Source organism: Mastigoproctus giganteus, chromosome 4 (genome assembly GCF_048544385.1).
Source record: "Mastigoproctus giganteus isolate SK-2022 chromosome 4, ASM4854438v1, whole genome shotgun sequence".
Lineage (NCBI taxonomy): Eukaryota > Metazoa > Arthropoda > Arachnida > Uropygi > Thelyphonidae > Mastigoproctus > Mastigoproctus giganteus.
The window spans coordinates 183,772,040-183,793,332 of record NC_143578.1 but is presented as its reverse complement, the minus strand read 5'-3'; the positions used below and the strand labels follow the sequence as shown (position 1 = coordinate 183,793,332).

At 36.3% G+C, this 21,293-nt stretch overlaps 1 protein-coding gene across 1 annotated transcript in view; it reads right to left on the bottom strand.

Moving 5' to 3' along the window:
• Window positions 1-21,293, bottom strand: part of LOC150087240 (myb-related protein B-like) — a 279,695-nt gene that overhangs the window by 165,074 nt on the left and 93,328 nt on the right. The window contains exon 3 of the mRNA XM_090371905.1: window positions 15,804-15,956. Coding sequence (XP_090228031.1) covers window positions 15,804-15,956 — 153 coding nt within the window. The remainder of the gene's footprint in view (window positions 1-15,803; window positions 15,957-21,293) is intronic.

Below are 21,293 nucleotides of genomic sequence, written 5' to 3'. Positions count from 1 at the left end.
GTTAAGTGAAATTAAAATTAGCAGAGAATCTCCTGATCTGGAACTAAATTTGGAAATGGTAACCCTATTTACAGAATGCCACAAGGTCCAATTCGGAACAACTGGTTGAAGAGGGGGCTCTCAGAAGGTCATTTTGAAGGCATAATGAAATATGGAACTAGTTTAAAAAGCTATACATGTGATGGCTGAGCCTATAAGCAGTTAATTAATCTTGATGCCACGGTTTGGGTTTAAGAGGATTCACAACCCTCTGAAATATGTCTACAAGGTCCATTCTGCAGAACTTCTTCACAAAAAAATGCAGATCTTTAACCCATATCCCTTTATGGCTTACCCCTCCCCCCACTATTTTCACTGTTTCACATACCGTGGCAACTACAGTTTTGGCTGTAAACATGATTTTCTCCCGATTTTTCCTTGAGAGAAAAATCAACACCTATCGCTCCTAGGGAAAGCACGTATCCATAGAATCAATTTAATTAGTCTTGCCCTATCCATCATCTTTTGTTTGAGAAGAGATTTTGACGAATCTAGTTCTTAACTGTCCTTATCACCTCTGGAGTTTTGGCTGCGTACAGACAACCAGATTTGGAGCACTCAACAAGGGTCAATGTATGCTTTAATTGTATGGTAGACAATGGCTACAAATGGCAATGGCAATTTAAAAATGCTGGTGGAGAATGCTGTGGTTTATGCACTAATTTCCTTTTCCTCATTCCATGTTAATTTGAACAATGAAAGCAAATTTCTATCATTTTGGTAGCTACACAAGTAATACACAAGCGGTCCATGGACTAATGTTCCCAGAAAGGTGCCATAAAACAAAAGTGATTTTTCCAAATAAACGAAAGTTTCAATGTGCAACTTTTTATACATATGAATACTAAAAGTGTATTTAATCAACTACCAATCATATAAAAAAGTAAAGTGCAGCCATTATCAACCCACTGCAGGATGGAAGCCTCCTCAACAATTCATGTTGAGGGAAATGGACCATAATCTACCACGCTGGTCCAGTGTGGGTTGGCAGATCGACTGTATTCAATAGGCAGGGGCTTGAACCCCGGTCTACTCAAAGAGCGTGTGCTACTGCACTCCCGCTCCTGCCCACTCGGCTACAGAGGCCGTTCTATAATGTGCAAAACAATTATAATTACTTCGACAATTCATCTCATTAAGGGTTTCATTTATGTCATAAAATACACTCTGCTGTTTCTTTACAACACCCATTAACAAGTCTTAACCATTCTTTTCATCAGTAATTTTTAAGGATTAAATGAAAATGTTTAAAAACCACCAAAAAAAAAATACACTGTACACAGCCTTTTAACATGGAGCAATTCAGGAAACTGACTGTGTGATGTATGTTTGCTCAAAACATATGCTCACCAGAAAGGATTTTTGATGACTATGTCCACAGACATTGTGATAAATGGTGTCCGGCAGTTCTTTATATATCACGCTGTTGAGCAAGAGAATTGTTGTGTTTTAGCTTAAAATTAGAAATAAAAATTGGCAAGCAGACAACTCAGCGGCAATTTTCCCATAACTTCTATACGATAGGTTAGTAACTTAATCTCACTGATGTCAGTCTCTCACTTATCAGGATATCTCTATCTAGACCGACAGTGTACGCCCCCTAATTTACGTAGCTAAATTACTAACTCGCTTCCAAATTTAACCTCACTCTCATCAAACCATTTCGGCTTAATCTAACCTCTAGGGTTTACCCCAATTTTTTTTTTATTTTTATTATTATTATTAATTTATTTTATTTTTAGGTCTTAGCCACTGAAATCTCAGGAAATTAGGTGGCAGGACCTGCCAGAGTAAATAACTATAATACTTGTGTACCTGGTCTGCCTCCACGGGGCAGAGTGTGGACAATGTTGGGTCCCACCGGCTAAATAACCAGAGAAACAACGGTACACAACACTACACATGTACAAAATCCACACATCTTTAAACCTCTGACATTGACAGTGTTCTGTTTCACACCCACAATATATACTACGTGGAAATGGAGAAAACCCCTGGTGCTGTTTGACACTAAACACATTCTGCACTCCACTGATCAGGATATAACTGCCGCAAATCAAATTTTTGCAACACTAAGTAACCCATTTTAGGCAACCTAATCTTATTTAATAGTACATTACATTTCCTATAAATTTGATTAAAAACAAACCAGTAATTATCCTGTTTGAAATATCTCAACCTTATTTAATAAGGTTATGTTGTGGCTGGGGGGGGGGGATATTTATAATTTCGTCACTGAGTTGTAACTGCTATATGGTGTCCACTTTAAGTCATAGTGATGTCCAGGTGATGTTACGGTTCTTAAATGCTAAGATTATTACTATATTTAATACCTATAACATACTTCCCTAACTGTATAGATTATTAAATGATTAATTAAAAAACTAACCATTAATTATCCCAAGTAAAGTTACATAATTACCTAAAAGAGCAAAATTCATTGTTAGGTTTTAATTAAATATTCATGAAACAATGTTATAAAATTAAGTTAGGTTATCTAAAAATGTTGCCTTAACAACAGCTGCAGCCATGACAGCAGAAACCAATGGGAGACAAACATCACGCAGTGAGATTGTCAAGATATTAACTGCATGGAAGTTGCAGGAAAGTTCTACCGAGTGACTTTCCGTTGTCTCTTCAGCTTTGACTAAAATTTTTATTAATTTATCTCTGCAGGTTAATAAGGAGTCTGTAAAAACTATCAGCAAACTGCCTTCTCGCTATGTGCTCACTGGTTATGTTTCAGTAAAACAACCAAGTGCCATAAACTGCAGTTTACCGTGCAGTCATCAATGCTATCTCACTTCTAACTCTTCCTAACCACCTAACTTGTCATGATTAGGTTATGAAAATTCGCTCAAGTATTACATGTGAATAAGATAAAGTTTTTATTTTTAATTTCCAATTAAAAGCAGACCAGATTACCAAAAACCAACTTGGCTTTATGAAGAGGAGAAGCACTACTAATGGAATATTTATAGCAAGGGTCCTGCAAGAGAAGTGTAGGGAGAAAGAACAAGCTCTCCACTTAGCCTTATAGTCTTCTGTGGAAGTGTCTGAGGAAGAGGTGTGTTCCTGAGACCTGTGTCAAGCTTATCCAGGATAGTAGCACTAGAATACGTAGTGCAGCTGGAGTTAGTGATGCCTTCACTGTTAATGTCAGCTTACGCCACAGCTCTGCCCCCAGCCCGTTTCTATTCATCATCATAATGGACACACTAACCAGAGACATTCTGAGCAATGGCTCTGACAGTTTACTCTTTGCAGATGACATCATGCTTAATGGCAAATCGCGAGGAGTACAGGAGAAGCTATAGAGATGGTTAACAGTTCCAGAGTAGGAAGGTCTAAAAGTCAACAGGAACAAGGCAGAATACATGGAGTGCTTTGGAAACCGAGATGGCTCTCTCAGCATTGGCAATGTACAGCTTAATAAGGTTAACAACTACAAGTAACTTGGGTCAGTGCTAGACACAAATGGCAGCTGTGAACAGGACGTCCGAAATTAAATAAAATCTGGATGAGCCAAGTTGGCAGCAAATGTCTGGTGTTTTGAAAGACAAGATGCCAACTAAACTGAAATCAAATATTTACAAACGGGCAGTATATAACCCATGTAGGCAACTTATTCCAGTAATTTATAAACTCGCTGGGTAAAATAAAACTTTCTGCAATCCAGTCTACACATCTTCCCCCATAACTTGAATTTATGGCCTCTTGTTCTAGAATCATTTATAACCATGAAAATTTCATCCACATTCGTTTTACTTATGCCTCTCAGAGCCTTAAACACTTCAATCAAGTCTCCTCTAAGGTGCCTAGTTTGCAAGCTCTGCAACCTACAAATTCAAAACCTTTCCTCATATGGACACTCTTTTGCCAATCTCATCAGGTGAGTTACCCATCTTTGGACCCTTTCAAGAAGCACAATGTCTTTCTTTAGGTGCAGTCTCCATACTTGAACATAATATTCCAAGTGGGGTCTAACAATAGCCTTATATAATGGGATTATGATGTCCTTATCTCTACTAGCTATTGTTCGATAAATCACCAATAGGACACCGTAGGCCTTTCTTGCAACCCATCTACCATGCTCGGAGAACTTTATGTCTGACCGTATCGTAATACCCAAGTCCCTTTCCTCCACTACTGGCTTTAGTTCAACTCTACCAAGTGTATAAATTGTTTTGAGGTTACTGTTCCCCAGGTGTAATACCTTACACTTTGCTGGATTAAAGCATAGCTGCCATTTTTCTGAACATCCCTGAAGTCTATCTAGGTCCTTCTGAAGACGCTCTGCTTGACGGTGATCATTAACTACTCTACCAACCTTTACATCATCTGCAAATTTAGACATCACGCCCTTTATCCCTTCATCGATGTCATTTATGAAAATCAAAAACAACAGTGGTCCTATAATGATCATTGGGGCCCACTATTACATCAATCCAATCTGTAAAAGAATAACCACTTATCACAAAGGCACCTCCGTAGCCAGGTGGGCAGGAGCAGCAGTGCTTAGCACACGCTTCTTGATTAGACCGGGGTTCGAGCCCATGACCACCAAATACGGAGGATGCGGAAAGGTCAGGGAATGACCACCGCATATCCCCAGAGCAATATGGCCTTAGTTGCTAATGCTCCTAAAAAAAAAAAAAAAAAAAAAAAAAAAACCACCAAATAACTTATCTCAAAACTTTGCCTCCTACCCAGAAGCCATCGGGCTATCCATCTAAGGATTTTCTCTGTGATTCCAACCTGTTCAAGCTTATAAAGTAACCACTCGTGTGGGACTGAGTCAAATGTTTTGCTGAATCCAAATAAACAATGTTGAATCCAGCTCTTGAGTGACCCTATCAAAATAGCTAACTATATTAGTTAAACACGATTTTCCCTTTACAAACCATGCTGAGTATTCTTCAGAATTCCATTTCTATCAAAATGATCCTGAATTCCACCCTTGATCATTGTCTCCATGATTTCCCCTACTACTGAATTAGACTGACCGGTCGGTAATTTCTCACTTCACTCTTAGAACTACCCTTATGTATTGGAGATACATTGGCACTTTTCCAATCCAATGGAATTACAGCCGACTGGGCTAGCCTGCCCCGCAACCCAAAGGTCGCGGGTTCAAATCCCGCCTCAGGCTTGGATCAAAGTACTGCAAAAACCTTGGGAGGTGCACTATGGCCACAGAAGCCAATGCACCAACAACTACCAAAAAAAAAAAAAAAAAAAAAAAAACGGAATTACTCCCAAGTCCAGTAATGCTCTAATAATTAGCGTCAATGGTTCAATGCACTCACTTGCTGCCTCCCTTAAGACTATAGGGTATATGCCATCAACCCCAAGAGTCACTGGCCTATAGGCTCGAAAGTTTTTAAATAAACATGAAATTTCAACATCATTAATTACATTTTTTCAACTTCACTCCCATAATTTCTCATTGACACAAAGGGTTTTTCTTCCGTAAATATCGATGCAAAGTAACTGTTGAGTTCATCTGCAACTTCAGCTGGGGTATCTAATACTATCCCACGCCCATTACATAAGGTTCCGATCTAGTTTGCCCTTCTCTTCTTTACATTTATATATGTGAGGAATTCCTTATCCCTACTCTTTGCCAGTGATTTCTCATAATCTGCCTTTGCCAGCCTAACCTTTTCTATAGCAAATTAGAGCTACAAATTGATCTGTAATAGATCAATTTGTAGCTGTTATAGGTTTCAGTACTTTTTATTGCTCTGTAACTTTTGAATAGTGATTAGATAATCACTAATCAGTGATTAGGTAATCACTAATTAGTGATTCAATAATTAATTCACTAAATCACTAATTAAGATAATTAGTGATTAGTTGTCAAAAGTACCCACTAATTATCCTAATTAAAGTATTTGGGAAATGCTAACATTATTTAATAAGGTTAGGTTTAATAGGTTATGTTACCTAAAATAGGTTAAAAGAAAAACCTGAAAGTTTTTCTGACAATTTCCTTCATGATTAGTAGTAACCAATGAGAGACAAACATCATTCAGTGAGGTTGACAAGTTATCAACATATTCTATGGAAATTATGGGAAAGTTTCCATCACATTAGAAAGTTACTTTAATTGACACCAGATGTTTCTTGGATATGCTGGTCACTCCAACTTTAACGTTCATCCTGACTTTTTCTTCTGTGCAATGATTAATTCTGTAGACACAGCTTTATTAGTATTAGCCATATGGTGCAAGAAAGCCCTAGGCTTTCGCAGCTCCAGTCAAAAAAAAAAAAAAAATAATAATAAATAAATAAATAAAATATATATAAGCCACTTATTTGACTACCTCCTCGCATAGGTATCTATCAGCTGTGTTTTGAATTTTGTCAGGCTGTTAGTCTCAACCACCCATGGAGGCAACTTATTTCGATAATGAACAACTCACCGGTTACAAGAAAACTGCCTACAATACATTCTAATTTGAATTTAACCCCCCCCCCCCTGCTAGTTCTGGAATCATTTATAACAGTGAAAATTTTACTTTCATCCCACAGCCTTATACACCTCAATTAAATCTCCTCTAAGGTGTCTAGTTTCCAAACTGTGCAGCCCACATATTCCAAAGTCTTCAAATATGTGGGCTGCAGAGCTAAAACCATCTGACTTCAAACATATTCAAAGTCAGATGTTTTGTTGGTTTTATTCTATAAACTCTATCAGCAAACTGTTTTTCCACACACCCACACAGATAACATTCCATAAAACAATAAAAAAAAAAACACTGGCTGCATTTTGCCATTTGTACCTCAATGGAGGTTTCTCATTTCTTACTTTCATTAACCTAACCTATCTCCTAATGAAACTGTTAAGTCCAGTTAGGATAGAATAATAATGGGAATAAGTTAAATAAAATTTTTATTTCTAATTTTCAATTAAAATAAGACTGCATTTTCCATGCCTAAAGTTAGGCTATCAAAGATGACCACATGAAAATTGACAAATAATGGCCCAAACATCATCGTTGAGTACAGTCCTCAAAAAAATCTCTCTGTAAAACGAGAAGTGGAATCTAGTCAGCATGAGCTGGTGTGGGTTATATTGTTGTATGTAATAACATGGGTGCAGTTTGTTAGTACTAAGCCTATTCAACATCAAGCTTGTTAAAGATCAAGCAGGGGAAGGCTATTAGGCAGTCTGACAGGGGAAAGGGGAAGAATTTATAGTTTTGCCACTGTGTCGTGTCTAGGAAATGCATTGTGTCAACCTAATGCTCAGAACCAAGAGACTATGAAACTGAAGTTCTTTACTGCTAATTTTCAATCAGTCACTGATCTTGCTCACAAACTGCAATGCAACAATTGAGAAACCACTGATAGTGAAGAAAAGCTGAGGATCCATACTTAATGAAGAATCATCAGGGACTTGAATATCAGTAGGGGATCTAATTATATCATTGTACTGGCAAGCAAAGATTGTCTTAAAGCTGCATTTTATTCTGAAACAAATTTCATTATAATTCCCCCATCACTTACAGTATGGTATGTATGCAATTCATTAAAAGGATATGTTTGGGTTCAACCTTATTCACAAATATAAATAAATTTTCTGTTTATACTCCGGGACGACCAAACGGTCAGAGGAGTTCACAAGATAGATAGAATACAAGAAACAGCACCGTATTCAGTAGTCACGGGCTTGAACCCCGGTCACTCAAGGCACGTGTACTTATGCACCCGCGCGCCTGACCACTAGGCTACGGCGGCCTTTCACAACCACAATATCACAACCATTTCAGGAACATGTCCCTTGTGAATATGAAATGTAGGAGGGTATATCTTTTCTGAATCATTGAATTTAGTCAAACGAATTTTAACACTGATTATTACAATACTTATTATAGCTCCTCATTATTGCAATACATGGAATTTATCTCTACAAATGTCCACAAACTGATAAAACAATCAAAATGATAGCTATTCTAAATTTATTCTGAACACAATATTAAAACTCATTACAGCAACTTCATTTCATTCTGATAGATAATCGATTTTATTACATTTACAATGAAATAAAATTGGCATAGATATTAAAGTATTAAAGTGTCAAATCATTAAAAAAAATTTTATTTAGAAGAATACTTTTAAGAATATTTAGTGTGTAATTTTCTGACCAGGCCATTCACTGGTCACCCATGCTGTTAATCAAACAGAATGGTCTTTATAACCTTTTCATGGGCAAGTTCTCAAAATCTGCACAGACACATAGCATTAAATGTTCTAAACATTATAGGGAATTTCCTATGGTGGTGGTGTCTGTGGATTGAGTTTCTTTTATGAAACTTTGAAGTTTTGTTAAAATTAACATTATACATATAACTTTTTAAATATTAATTTGTTTTTAGTATGCTGACTTGAATGTTCAACATTAGAGTAAATTATTGTCAAAAATCAAATCAGAATTTAAAAAAAGTGAAAAAAAAAATCATGTAAAAATAAGATGTTACTTTTTTTATTTTTTTATTATTGATGCAGAAATATCCTTGAATTTATGCATGATGTGATTCAGTTTCAACAACTCACAGATCAGATTTCCAGAGAATTTATTAAATTTTGGCTTTTACACAACCAAATCAGACAACTGACACTAACATGTAGTTTTTTCTGATTTTTAAAAATGTTTTCTTACCACCATTTATTATAAATTGTGTCTACAATTACTTGGAAACAGAGGTGAGTTATGACAACACCTATTCGAAGGTTTCTACACAATTCATACATATATAGACACATTACCTTAAGCGTGTGTGTGTGTGTGTAAGCCCACACACACACATTTATATACATGTTTCGTATATTCATTATGAAATTAAAAGAATTGATTATGTAATTAGCATACCCTTATTCTTATATGCATTTAAATGAATTTGTAACACATAAGTTGTCACTTGATGTGTAAGAAAAGTGTATTAATGATTCAGAGCCCGAGCAATCAATAGAAAACAGGGAGTCGAGTTCAACCCACAATATTTTCATCTTTTTGATAAGAAAATAGAAGAAGAAATGAAAAACCAGGAAAGAAAATAGGCCAGTTGTCTGGAAGAGTAGCCCACATGGGTTTTTAATACTGAAAAGTTGGATTTTTCATCCTGCAAAAAGAGGCCGTTTTTGTTTGTTGTCTTGCAACCGCCGAAGCAACTAACACCACGAAGCACTACCATTTGGTACCTTCAAATTGCATGCGTTCTAGGCGAGTTAACATATTTATGGAATGAAAAATCCAACTTCTGTGAGAAAATAACCATACGATTTTGGTCTTAGACTAACTAACTTTGTGACTTAAAAAAAAAAAAAAAAGCAAGAAAGAAAAGAAAGACGATTTTTTCTGTTGGAATGGGATTCGAATCTAGACCTTTTACAGAGGACATAGAAATTGTTGTTACTCTTGACTTTTAGGTGTGCAATTCAGGCCATATTGAACCATTGTGTATTATGCCTATACAAGTGTGTGTTTAGTCAATTTTCGCTTTGTGTGGGCTTAGAAACCCCGAATAACTCACAGGTAAAACTTTATACCCTCCCCAAATGAATGACGTCGCAAAGGACAGGATGTTGAAGGGCAGTGATCGTAGTCACCGTCCTAGCTGCTATAAGAGGCAAACTCGCTCTCGGACATGTACTCCAACTGTTTATAAACAACTTTTTTTTTTGGTAGGAAACTGTATATCAACTTTTTGCGAGGAGACATAAAACACAGCTTCTATCTGCTCAGAGTGAAGACTGTATCTCACATTGTAGGGCAATAACAAAACCACTATTTGTGGAACTTAAGGAGAACTACTGTGCATACATTATGCAATGCAGAATTGCAATACTGATTCCTCGATAGGAATTGAAATGTAGACTAGAATGATATCTGCTTATTTTGATTTTTTAAAATTTTTTTATTAATCCATTTTATTATTCCAGTCGAGGGTATGTTAGTCTTGATGCCTGATATGTCGTCTTGCCACTTCGTAACAAGCTAAGGCGGTGTGTGTGTGTGTGTGTGTGTGTGTGTGTGTGTGTGTGTGTGTGTGTGTGTGTGTGTGTGTGTGTGTGTGTGTGTGTGTGTGTGTGTGCAGGAGGTATAGGTTGTTATTGTAGTGTCATTACTTAACAAGCATAAGTATAATGAATCCTGGACTGTCAAACTCTTATGGCAATGGATTGTTATATGCTGGTTTCAACCAAGATCAAGGTAATTTAGAATTCCAAGCTGTTATTTTGGCCTGTCATGCTATGAGTTCCGGTGTTATGACAGTCACAGATATGCCTCTGATGGCATTTTCTCCCTTGTTTTTACTCTAGTCACTTCAATTTTTTAGTAAGACTAAGTCATGGTCCCCCATTCGAATGAAATCATACCAGGGAGCATTGCAAAAAATTATAACACACACACACACACACACACACACACACACACACACACACACACACACACACACACACACACACACACAAAATTTGCAAAAAATGTGTGTTTTTAAAGTTGTTTAGTAAAACTGCCTTTTCATGAGTGAACTAATGAACTAGATTACAAATGTACGTAGTTAAGAATTTGTCAGTTTGCTGATGTGTTTTGAAGTGCATGCAGATCTATATTACTTAGTTGTTTCACTGGAATGTGAACTTAGCAGTACCCTAGCGTGGAAGGCATGTGCAAAAAAAAAAATAAAAAAAAAAATAAAAAAATAAACTAGTAGTTGGGGTGCTTATATTCAGATTCACCATTTGAGCAATCTCCTTCTGTATCAACAAGGTGACATCTAGTGCTATGTGAATTGGGACATTACGACCAAAGTTGTCAGTGCACCAAGGAAATCCAAAAAAATAATCATCAGCTAATCTCCAAATCCCCCAACAAATGTAATAATAATTTTCGAATGATGAGGAATAATGTCAGAGGAAGAGGACAGAAGCCTATTAAACTCTAACAGAGAGCTAAATATTTTTTTGTAATAACAGAGAAATTGTTGAAGTTAAACATAGGGGGGCTCACATCTGGTGAGTGTGGGCTTGGCACACCCAGGATATTGAGCTGGCTGGATATCATCATTTCTCTCTCTCTCTCTCTCTCTCTCTCTCTCTCTCTCTCTCTCTCTCTCTCTCTCTCTCTCTCTCTCTCTCTCTCTCAGGGTAACTCAGAAATTTATGTTTGGCTGGTGCAGCAAGTCTCAGGCTTCCTTGTGTACCACATGGCTAATATAATAATAATAATAATAACAACATACAACCCCTTCCAGACCACCAGAACCAGCTTGCACACCAACCCTGATGTCCAGAGTATGAGAGCAAAGGTCACCTCAAGCTTCCACTTCACAATAACCCCAGATCCAAGACAGAAAATCTACACAATTCTACTGGCTATTATAATTAATCCCTCAGCTATAAATTAACTGCGGGCAGCACCCCCTAGCCTGTATGCACATCAGGTTTCTCTTAGCATTGGCAAGAGGAGTCTGTCAGCAGGTAAGAATTTAATCTCTTTGTATTTACCTAAGGTTTATTTAATTTAATATCTGGTTTTTATTGTAACATAATTCAAACTTAGAATTGTTTATTAGCAAAATTGTAATAGTAATTGTAATCAAAATATTGGTAACTGTAATTTTAATATATTGGTAATTATATTTTAATATATTCAAATTTGTAACCCTTTCTATTTTTGTTCCCCCAACACCTATTTGAAGGTCTGATGATGGTATCAGTAAGATACGTGAAACGTCACCTTAATGTATAGTAGTTTAGGTGAATAGTTTAATAAACTATATCATTAATTTCACATGGTATTGAATATAGTAATAATCTTAATGATAAATATATTTTTTCAAAAAATAGCCCATTGTGAGAAGTATGCATTTATTATTCATGAAACACAGATAGTCATAGACTTGAGCATTGTGAGAAGTATGCATTTATTATTCATGAAACACAGACAGTCATAGACTTGAGCAATGTTCAACGTTGAAGACCCATTAAACACAAAAGGTGGTGGTCGGTTGTTTGTGCTGCAACTATTTTAAATAAGAGACTACTTTTATGTCTCTCTGATTTAATGTATTTATTTTTACCCACAATAACTTTTTAGATGGTGTTTGCATCTAAAAAGATGCAAACACCATCTAAATAATATATATATATATTATTTAGATATATATATATATATTTTTTTTATCTGTTAGTGTTGTGACAGGCCGAAGAACTACTTCCTTCCACTGAGATCAACTAACAGCCTCAGTTGAAGAGGAATGTTTTTAAAAATTCCTCCAGCCTTTGATAGAACTTGAATCCAATATTCTGTCATGGAAGAACAATGCACAAAAGCACAAAAATTACTTTATACTATTAAATGGCTTGCTGACATATTTTTAAGAAATTCATAAGGCAAAGGGGTTTAGGAAAGTTTGCTTAACCCAGAGCTGGGTGCATGAAAATTTGAAATCCTCTGTTCGTGCAAAAATTTGAAAAATTCAGCAAAAAATAATTCAAAATTGTTAATTTTTTGATGCTATCTATATTTTCAATCTTTTCTGAACACAACTGGACAAAATTCACATTATATGTTAAAAACATATATTTTTAATTAATTTTTGAAAATTAAAACTCCCTTTAGACCTGTCAGAAAATGCAAGTTTCCAAACTACACCCTTCGACCTACGCTTTGATTATAGGAGAGCATGTCAGTAACAGGAACACTCATTGCATGAAATGTGAAGCGCATACACAGTTTGATTCCACGCAATGCATCAATGTCAAGAAGCCACAGAGTGTTACTGAGTGGAGGAAAGTGTGCAGCAATAAAGCAAAGTCACTATCAATAACTCTTGATGATATATGCCAATCAATACATGCATATAATTAGGTTTAACTTAAAACATTTTACATTAACATTACTTAAACATTAAACATTAGAGCCGACCGGGCTAGCCGAGTGGGTAAAGTACCTGCCCGGCAATCCAAAGGTCGTGGGTTCGATTCCCGCCTCGGGCTTGGATCAAAGTACTGCAAAAACCTTGGGAGGTGCAATATGGCCACAGAAGCCGATGCGCCAACAACTACCAAATCAAAAAAAAAAAAAAATTAAACATTAGCAGACAGACATTTCTGGATTTTTTGCAGAAAATTCAAAGAAAACATTTTCAATAACAGGTATTAGGAGTTTCAGTTGTGCGGGCAGAGCAGATGCAGCAAAAATTTCTGAAATATCATCAGGGTCAAATTGATCCCACGCACCTTAAAAAAAAAAAAAAAAAAAAAAAGGTAAACTGCAGGATGGAAGCCTCCCCAGCAATTCATGATGAGATAAATGGACATAATCTGCCACGCTGATGCAGTGCGGATTGGCAGATCAACTGTATTTAGCAGTCAGGGGTTTGAACCCCGGTCTAGGAGCATGTGCTACTGCACTCCCACTCCTGACCCTTCGGCTACAGAGGCCTCACGCACCTAATACAGGATTAAAGCAATTTAAAAATAAATTTGGAAATAAAATAAAATAATGATAAATGTTTAAATAATATGATTTTAAAGTACAACTACAAATTTTATTTGAGTCACATGTCAATAATTATTCAAAAGTAAATTATTATTTTGTCCATCTGTATTTTCAATAAATCTTAATATTATTCTCTTTTGTTCTTATTTTTTGTTATCAGGTGATTTTAAACTTTTCGATCTAAAATGAATTTCAAAGGCTTATAAAAGTGACTGGAAATATCTACTATATTTCCAGCAACTTTTATAATATCCAGTACTTCCTTTTTCAAAACCTAGTCAGATAAAACTAAATGATAACAGAAAATTCGGAGGTAGCATTCCCCAATCACACTGCTACCCTCTGAGTATAAAGAGTATATATATATATATATATATATATATATATATATATATATACACACATACATATATATACACACACACACATACATATATATATACACACACACACACACATACATATATATACACACACACACACATACATATATATGCACAGGGTGTCCAGGAGGAAAGGTCAATATTCCAGGAAGTAAAAGGATAGGTCATTTTAAGCAAAAAAGTTCATATAAACGTATGCTCTATACTGAATGGTTTCTGAGATAGAGCTACTTTAATGTACATTTGTTTTGAAATTGGCACGCAATATTTTCCTTCCCTCCCATCAGACTGCGCCATTTGATTGTCAGTTATCAGGTGATTGTTGTGACTGTAGAAGTGAATCAGACTGTGAGTGAATCAGTGAGTAGCATCAGTTGTCAGTTCTAATTGTAGAAGTGTTTGCTAAAAATGCTGCACATTTTTACTAATGCTGAATATGCAGATATGCTGTATGTTTATGGATTCTGCGATGGTAGTGCCTCTGCTGCTGTTGAAGAATACCGTTGGCACTTTCATACATGTCGAATTCCAGAACATAGAGTGTTTTCCAAAGTTTTAAACACATTGTGTGAAAGTGGTATGCTTCCCAGTGCTCATGTTTCATCTGAATGAGGACGTCAAGAAAATGTGCAGGAACGGGAACACATTCTGAACATGGTTCAGTGTAGTCCTACAATTAGCATGCAAAGACTTTTTGCACATCTCAGTGTTTCACGAACATGTGTATGGCGAACACTACATGAAGAGAGCTTGTACCCATTTCACCCACAGCGTGTGCAAAATCTTCACACAGGGGACAGTGCCATGCGTCTTGAATGTTGTCATTGGTTAAATGCCAATCGTGAAGTGTTTCCATCAATACTATTTACTGAAGAGGCCACATTTACCCAGAATGGAATCAACAACATGCGTAACACTCATCGATGGTCGCACGAGAATCCACATGGTACAATGGAAACAAATTTCCAAGTTCGTTTCTCAATCAATGTGTGGTGCGGTATGATCGACCTGAGAGGTCCCGTTATTTTAGTACATCGAATGACAGGACACAATTACCTTCAATTTTTGCAAAATACATTAGGTGAACAACTAGAGGACGTTCCTTTGGCCACACAGTGTGCTATGTACTTTCAGCATGACGGGGGCCCTTCCCAATCTACCAGACGTGTGAAGCAACATCTGGACGGAATTTTCCCTAATCAGTGGATTGGTCGTGGTGGTGCCATTAACTGGCCACCAAGATCTCCAGACCTAACCCCATTAGATTTTTATTTATGGGGTTGGATGAATAGTGAAGTGTACAGAAGAAAGGTGGATACAAGAGATGATCTGCTAGCTTGCATAATGGATGCTGTTGTCCATATAAAGGAACGTGAAGATACACTTAGACAAGCAACACGCCAAGTTCTCACGAGAGTAGAAAAGTGCATTGAAGTTGATCGCGGCATTTTTGAAAATTTATTATAAACTATTCCAAATTTGTCACTTGAAAAATAAATATTCAAATGCTTCTATCTCGGAAACCATTCAGGATAGGGCACATGTTTATATGAAGTTTTTTGCTTAAAATGACCTATCCTTTCACCTCCTGGAATATTGACCTTTTCTCCTGGGACACTCTGCATATATGTAAAATCTCATTACTACATTATTTTATTTTTTTAAAAGAGGACATCTTAATAAATAAATATTACATTTTTCTATATTTTATGCTGTTAGATTATTACCAATTTGATTTATTATCAATTTATACTTGATTCTACACGAGATAATTTATTATCCAAAACTCAGAAAAATCCCTAAGTAACAACCTCAAAATACAAGGTTGCTATTTTTGAGACATTGTACCTGTTATATAGACATACCTCTTTTGTCCAAGGTCCTTTTACCAAATCAGGATTTACAACCTTTTGCCACCTCTGCTGACATTGGACATCACTACGGTCACAAAAAAAGCTAGCAATTAAATTCCAGCTGGAATCACCATAGATATCTACAAGATTTTTTAATTTCTCATCCTACAAAGGTAAATAAAGAGACAAAAAGGAGAAAAAATATCATGTAGCTAAAAATATTTAGCTGTCAAATTGTCATAAAAAATGTAACATAATAATTATATAAAAATATTATATAAATTTGGTTTTTTTTATAAATAAATATAAAAAACACAATAGAAATATAATTGTAACAATGTAGGTATGGAACTACAGGACAATTCAAAATAGTGATTCAGGTTTCAAAAATATATTGTGACTAAACCAATAAAGCTACACTGAAAAGAAAATTACAATTAGATAGACAAACTCAAAAGTTTTTTAAAGCTAATACATACAACTGTTTTCGATTGGTTTCATACAGCAGACAATGAAATGGCCAGTAGACAACATCCGGATGACTTTACCCGGGGTTGAATAATTGGGAAGGTCGAAGTGCGAGCAGTGTGGCTGTAGAGTTTAGTATCGACCATAGCATCGTCTTGCGTGCATGGTCGGCCTTCACAGGTACATCTGTTCGAAGGCCTGGTGGTGGTCGTCCACGAAAAACAATGACCAATGATGACCGCTATATACTCTTACAGGCCAAGAGGGACTGACACCAGACAGCAGGATCCATTGCAAACCAGCTGCACAGGATGCAGGATGTTGCGGTTTAGTGTGGCCAGGCGACTCAACAAAGGTGGACTGTTTGCCCAACGGCAAGTACATTGTGTCTCTTTAACACCTGCCCATCGGAGACACCTTTTACAATGGTGCATCGAACACAAGGACTGGACAGCAGCACAATGGGGTAAGATACTTTTTACTGATGAGAGTAGATTCAGTCTCAGCAGCGATTCTGGACGTCAGCTAATCTGGTGAGAGGTTGGCACACTGTATCACTCAGCAAACATCACCAAAAAGGATAAATATGGCGGTCGGGGTGTTCTCGTCCGGGGAGGCGTTATCTTGGATGAACATACACAACTCCAGATACTGGAAGGCGGTACTGTAACAGGTGCACGCTACTGTACTGAGGTAATCCTTCCCCGTGTGCGTCTGTTCCGAGGTGCCATTGGGGCCAATGGCACCTCGGAACAGACGTGCCATTGGCCCCAAGTTCATGTTTATGGATGATAATGCCACACTCCATTGCACTGCAGCTGTTGATATGCTTTTGGAAAGTGAGGACATTGTTCGTACGGATTGGCCTGCCCGTTTGGCTGATCTAAATCCCATCGAACACATATGGGATGCTCTGGGGAGATGCTTAGCGGCACATCCACACCCACCAGAAAATTCACCAGCTGAAGATGGCGCTGAGAGAGGAATGGACAATGTTACCACAAGAACTTATCAACAACATTGTTCTAAATATGGACAGGTGGTGCAAAGCTTGCATCAACATTAGGGGTGGCCATATCTCCTACTGAGGACCACCTCTTCCCTTTGTTCCATCTTTGGCAGTGATGCATCTGTATCATGGCAGCCAGTATTACGTTGCCATTTTTGAATAAAGTCCCTCCGTACCGTTTTGTTTCTATTGTTGTGTCAGTGTTGTTTCCTTCATCATTTCTGTATCTCACGAGGTTCCTTTGGTATGCTTTTCCCATTTCCAGGCCACTCCTATGAGAAGCTACAGGTGAAAACCTGACTGGTCCTTAAGTTTTGCACACCAGTATAATAATATTCCTTGATTTGCAAATATGATTAGTTGTATAAAATATATGCAGTATACATAAAGAATATTTGCACCCTGAGATAACTGGCACAAGGAATTTAAAAGGGTAAAAAACTCCAGATGGATACTTTTACAGACATTGCAGTTTTTGAATTTACATTTTTTTAATCAAAATCAGTAATCGGTGTTCAATGGGGACTTCCCAAATGGTACAAAAAAAAAAAAAAAAAAAAAAGGTATTGGCAATATCAAGAGATAAAATATATATATATATATTTTTATATATATTTGTGCTGTTACTTTCACAGAATGAATTCTGCAGACAGGTTTCGAGCCCGAAAAGTGCAGCAGCAAGGAGTAACAAGTTAAGTTACTGATATAAAAAAATATTCCCCCACACACAGTTATTTAAGTACATGTTTTAATGTAGGTAATAAGTAATGATGAAAAGATTACTTCTCTACATTAAGTGAACTGGTTTATTTTCGACAAAATTTAACTGAAACTTAACATTAACCTCTTCATAAGCATTCATGTTTTTTCAAGATCACTTCAAGTACATACCAAATATGTGTTCATTTATGTATATCACATCTTATCTATGTTTCCAACTAATAATAGAGTTTTAACAGGTGGCATGAAAATAGCTTTGAAAATCAGAAGAGGAGAAAACCATCCCATTGATCAGCCATTTTTGTCTGGTTTTGGCTTACAAAAATCAAAGTTAAAGGGAAAAAAAACTCTCTGGAATTCAAATCCAGAAGTTTATGAAATAATATTAAGTGATACATTAAATAGATGTAGATAATATTATTACTTCCAAAATGTATAAATAAATAACTATGAATTTTTTTTAACCATTTCATGAATTTTTTTAGATGTTTTCTTAAATTCTAGTTTGATTTTTGATGATAATTTTATTCTAATGTTGAGCAATAAAGTCAAAATAGGAAAAAATTTATATCTATCCTTTTACTGTCCAACTTCAAACTCACAGAACCAACTTTTCTTCTCCCTCATTTATTTAACTTCTGTTTTCTGGAACAACCTTACGAACCTAAGGGGGCATAAATTCAAATTAAGAAAAGACAGATGTAGATCAGATGTGCAGAAATTTGTCTTTAGCCAGCAGGTGGTTAATTGCTGGAACAAACTTCCATCTGTCGTTGTGGAAGTTGATAGGTTGAATAAATTTAAGGAGGAACTGGACAGGCATTTGGAGGGAATGGTGTGATTTTTTTTTTTTTTTTTGGTTGATGCTGCATAAGCTCATACACTTGCTTTCTTGCATCAAATGCCACTGCTACTACTACTACTACTACTATATAATTCCTGAAAATCACAATCCACAGAAATTCACGTTTAATGTCAACAAGTATCTTCAACCTACACATGGTACTAAGTACTATAGGTTCTAATAAATTTCACATTTGAGATTTTCATTAAAAAAAAAAAAGACCCTTGGTTTGAGTTCCAACAGAATATTGCATAACCTTCCTATAGCAGAAGTAAATGTGGCTCACAGAGCTATTCTGATTGGCTTGCAGAGTCATCTCAAGCATTTCCTGACTGATTAGGGTTCCCTAAAGGTATTAAGTTTCTTCTAAATGGGGGGGGGGGGGAAGTTGATAGGTTGAATAAATTTAAGGAGGAACTGGACAGGCATTTGGAGGGAATGGTGTGATTTTTTTTTTTTTGGTTGATGCTGCATAAGCTCATACACTTGCTTTCTTGCATCAAATGCCACTGCCACTACTACTACTACTACTATGTAATTCCTGAAAATCACAATCCACAGAAATTCACGTTTAATGTCAACAAGTATCTTCAACCTACACATGGTACTAAGTACTATAGGTTCTAATAAATTTCACATTTGAGATTTTCATTAAAAAAAAAAAAAGACCCTTGGTTTGAGATCCAACAGAATATTGCATAACCTTCCTATAGCAGAAGTAAATGTGGCTCACAGAGCTATTCTGATTGGCTTGCAGAGTCATCTCAAGCATTTCCTGACTGCTTAGGGTTTCCCTAAAGGTATTAAGTTTCTTCTAAATGGGGGGGGGGGGATCATCCTTGTAGCTTTCAGCAGGAAGGAGTAGTTTAAGTCAGCAAAGTATGCAGTGTTGTCTAATATATCGGACACTACCAGGCAGCAATTCTCAGCAGTGAGAGATATTGAACTTTTAAAAAGTTTAAGAATGTTATAATTAGGAATTAAAGTTTGTAGGTGTTGCCATAAAATGTAAAGGCAAATTTTAAATACTCGTTTTTCAGCGTGTACATATAATTGAGAAGGTGGTGTAGTGATGGTTGTGTTAAGTGCCTATGGAATTGTGTTTTTTTTTTTTTTTTTTTTTTTTTATGTATAAGCGTGGTTTAAAGAATAGTTACGTTTATAAAATATATGACATGGATAGAGATAACTTCGGTGAGCCGTAGTATAAAATTTTATTGCAGGTATTGTAGAGACACACAAGATATCGGTGTTTGGAAATTTTGTCTTTGAACTCTAATAGCGATACATATAGACCATACATAGCCTTAACATAGAGGATTTTCCCTTGTGAAAATTTCCATAGACTTTACATTGTCCTGTTGAGATAACATTATGCAAAATGGAGACTTATCTTACTGCCTTGGAAATTTACTGGCTTCGGGGTAGCCCTCTTTAGGGAGAAGCCATTAAATATTTATATATCATTGTATACTGCGGATATATCAGTCTTTTATTACTTAAATTTCACATTTCCTTTTCGAAAAAGTCCCATAGGTTAACATGGGGCTAGTTTTGGGCTACTTTTAAAGAAACAAAGTGGCTATAACTCTCTTAATTTTGGAGTTAGGATCTTACTTTGGAGGAAAAGAATCTCCTTGCAATTATTCATTTTGTAAATAATTTTGTGGTGCCCCTTGTCCATTAGGGGCTGAGGCCCATAAAACAACCTTGGTGAATTCTTCAACTCTTATGCAGATTTCATCCCCTGTGGGATAAAGTGCCTATATAGAAATATATTGTAAAACTGTTGAAATTAATTGGTTGTTGTTGTCTAAATTACTTGTCTAATTAACATAATGTCAGAAGAAGACCGAGATATTACTTGGTCTCAGGAATCTGAAGCATATTCTTCTGTTGATTTTGCAACAAAACAGGTGTCTCCTAACAAAGAATCTTTTCAGACACCAGTAAGGCATAAAGGTAAAAGGAAATCAAAGATCCCTAAAATTGTTACAAAAGGGGAAAAAGACAAAACTAAACTTGATAAAACAAAATTGGATAAAAATAAGCCTTTCAATGATGAAGAAGATAAGAACCGCCAGTTTCTCTTTAAAGAAGTTCAAGTTAGCACAGCCGAGAAAGGTGAGAGGTATGGAGTTCTTGATTCCCCAAGTGGTATAGGGGATAAAGTAGTTAATGTTTGTAGTAGGGAGGACCAAGGGGTTTCTTTTATAGATGGTTTGAACCTTGGAGGATCATTACATGCCTTGGAGGTGTATGTGACATTGACTAAGATAAGAAGGGCTTTAGGAGAAATAATGTCTAAAGAGTCAAGTAAAATAATAAAACCAGCATCTAATAGAATTTGTGGTCTCTGGGCTGACGTGGAGGTGGTGACCACAGCTTTGGTTGTGGAAAATTAGTGCCTTGAGGTACAAGCCAGGGATCTGGAGAAGAGTGCTTCTCAGATAAAAAAAAA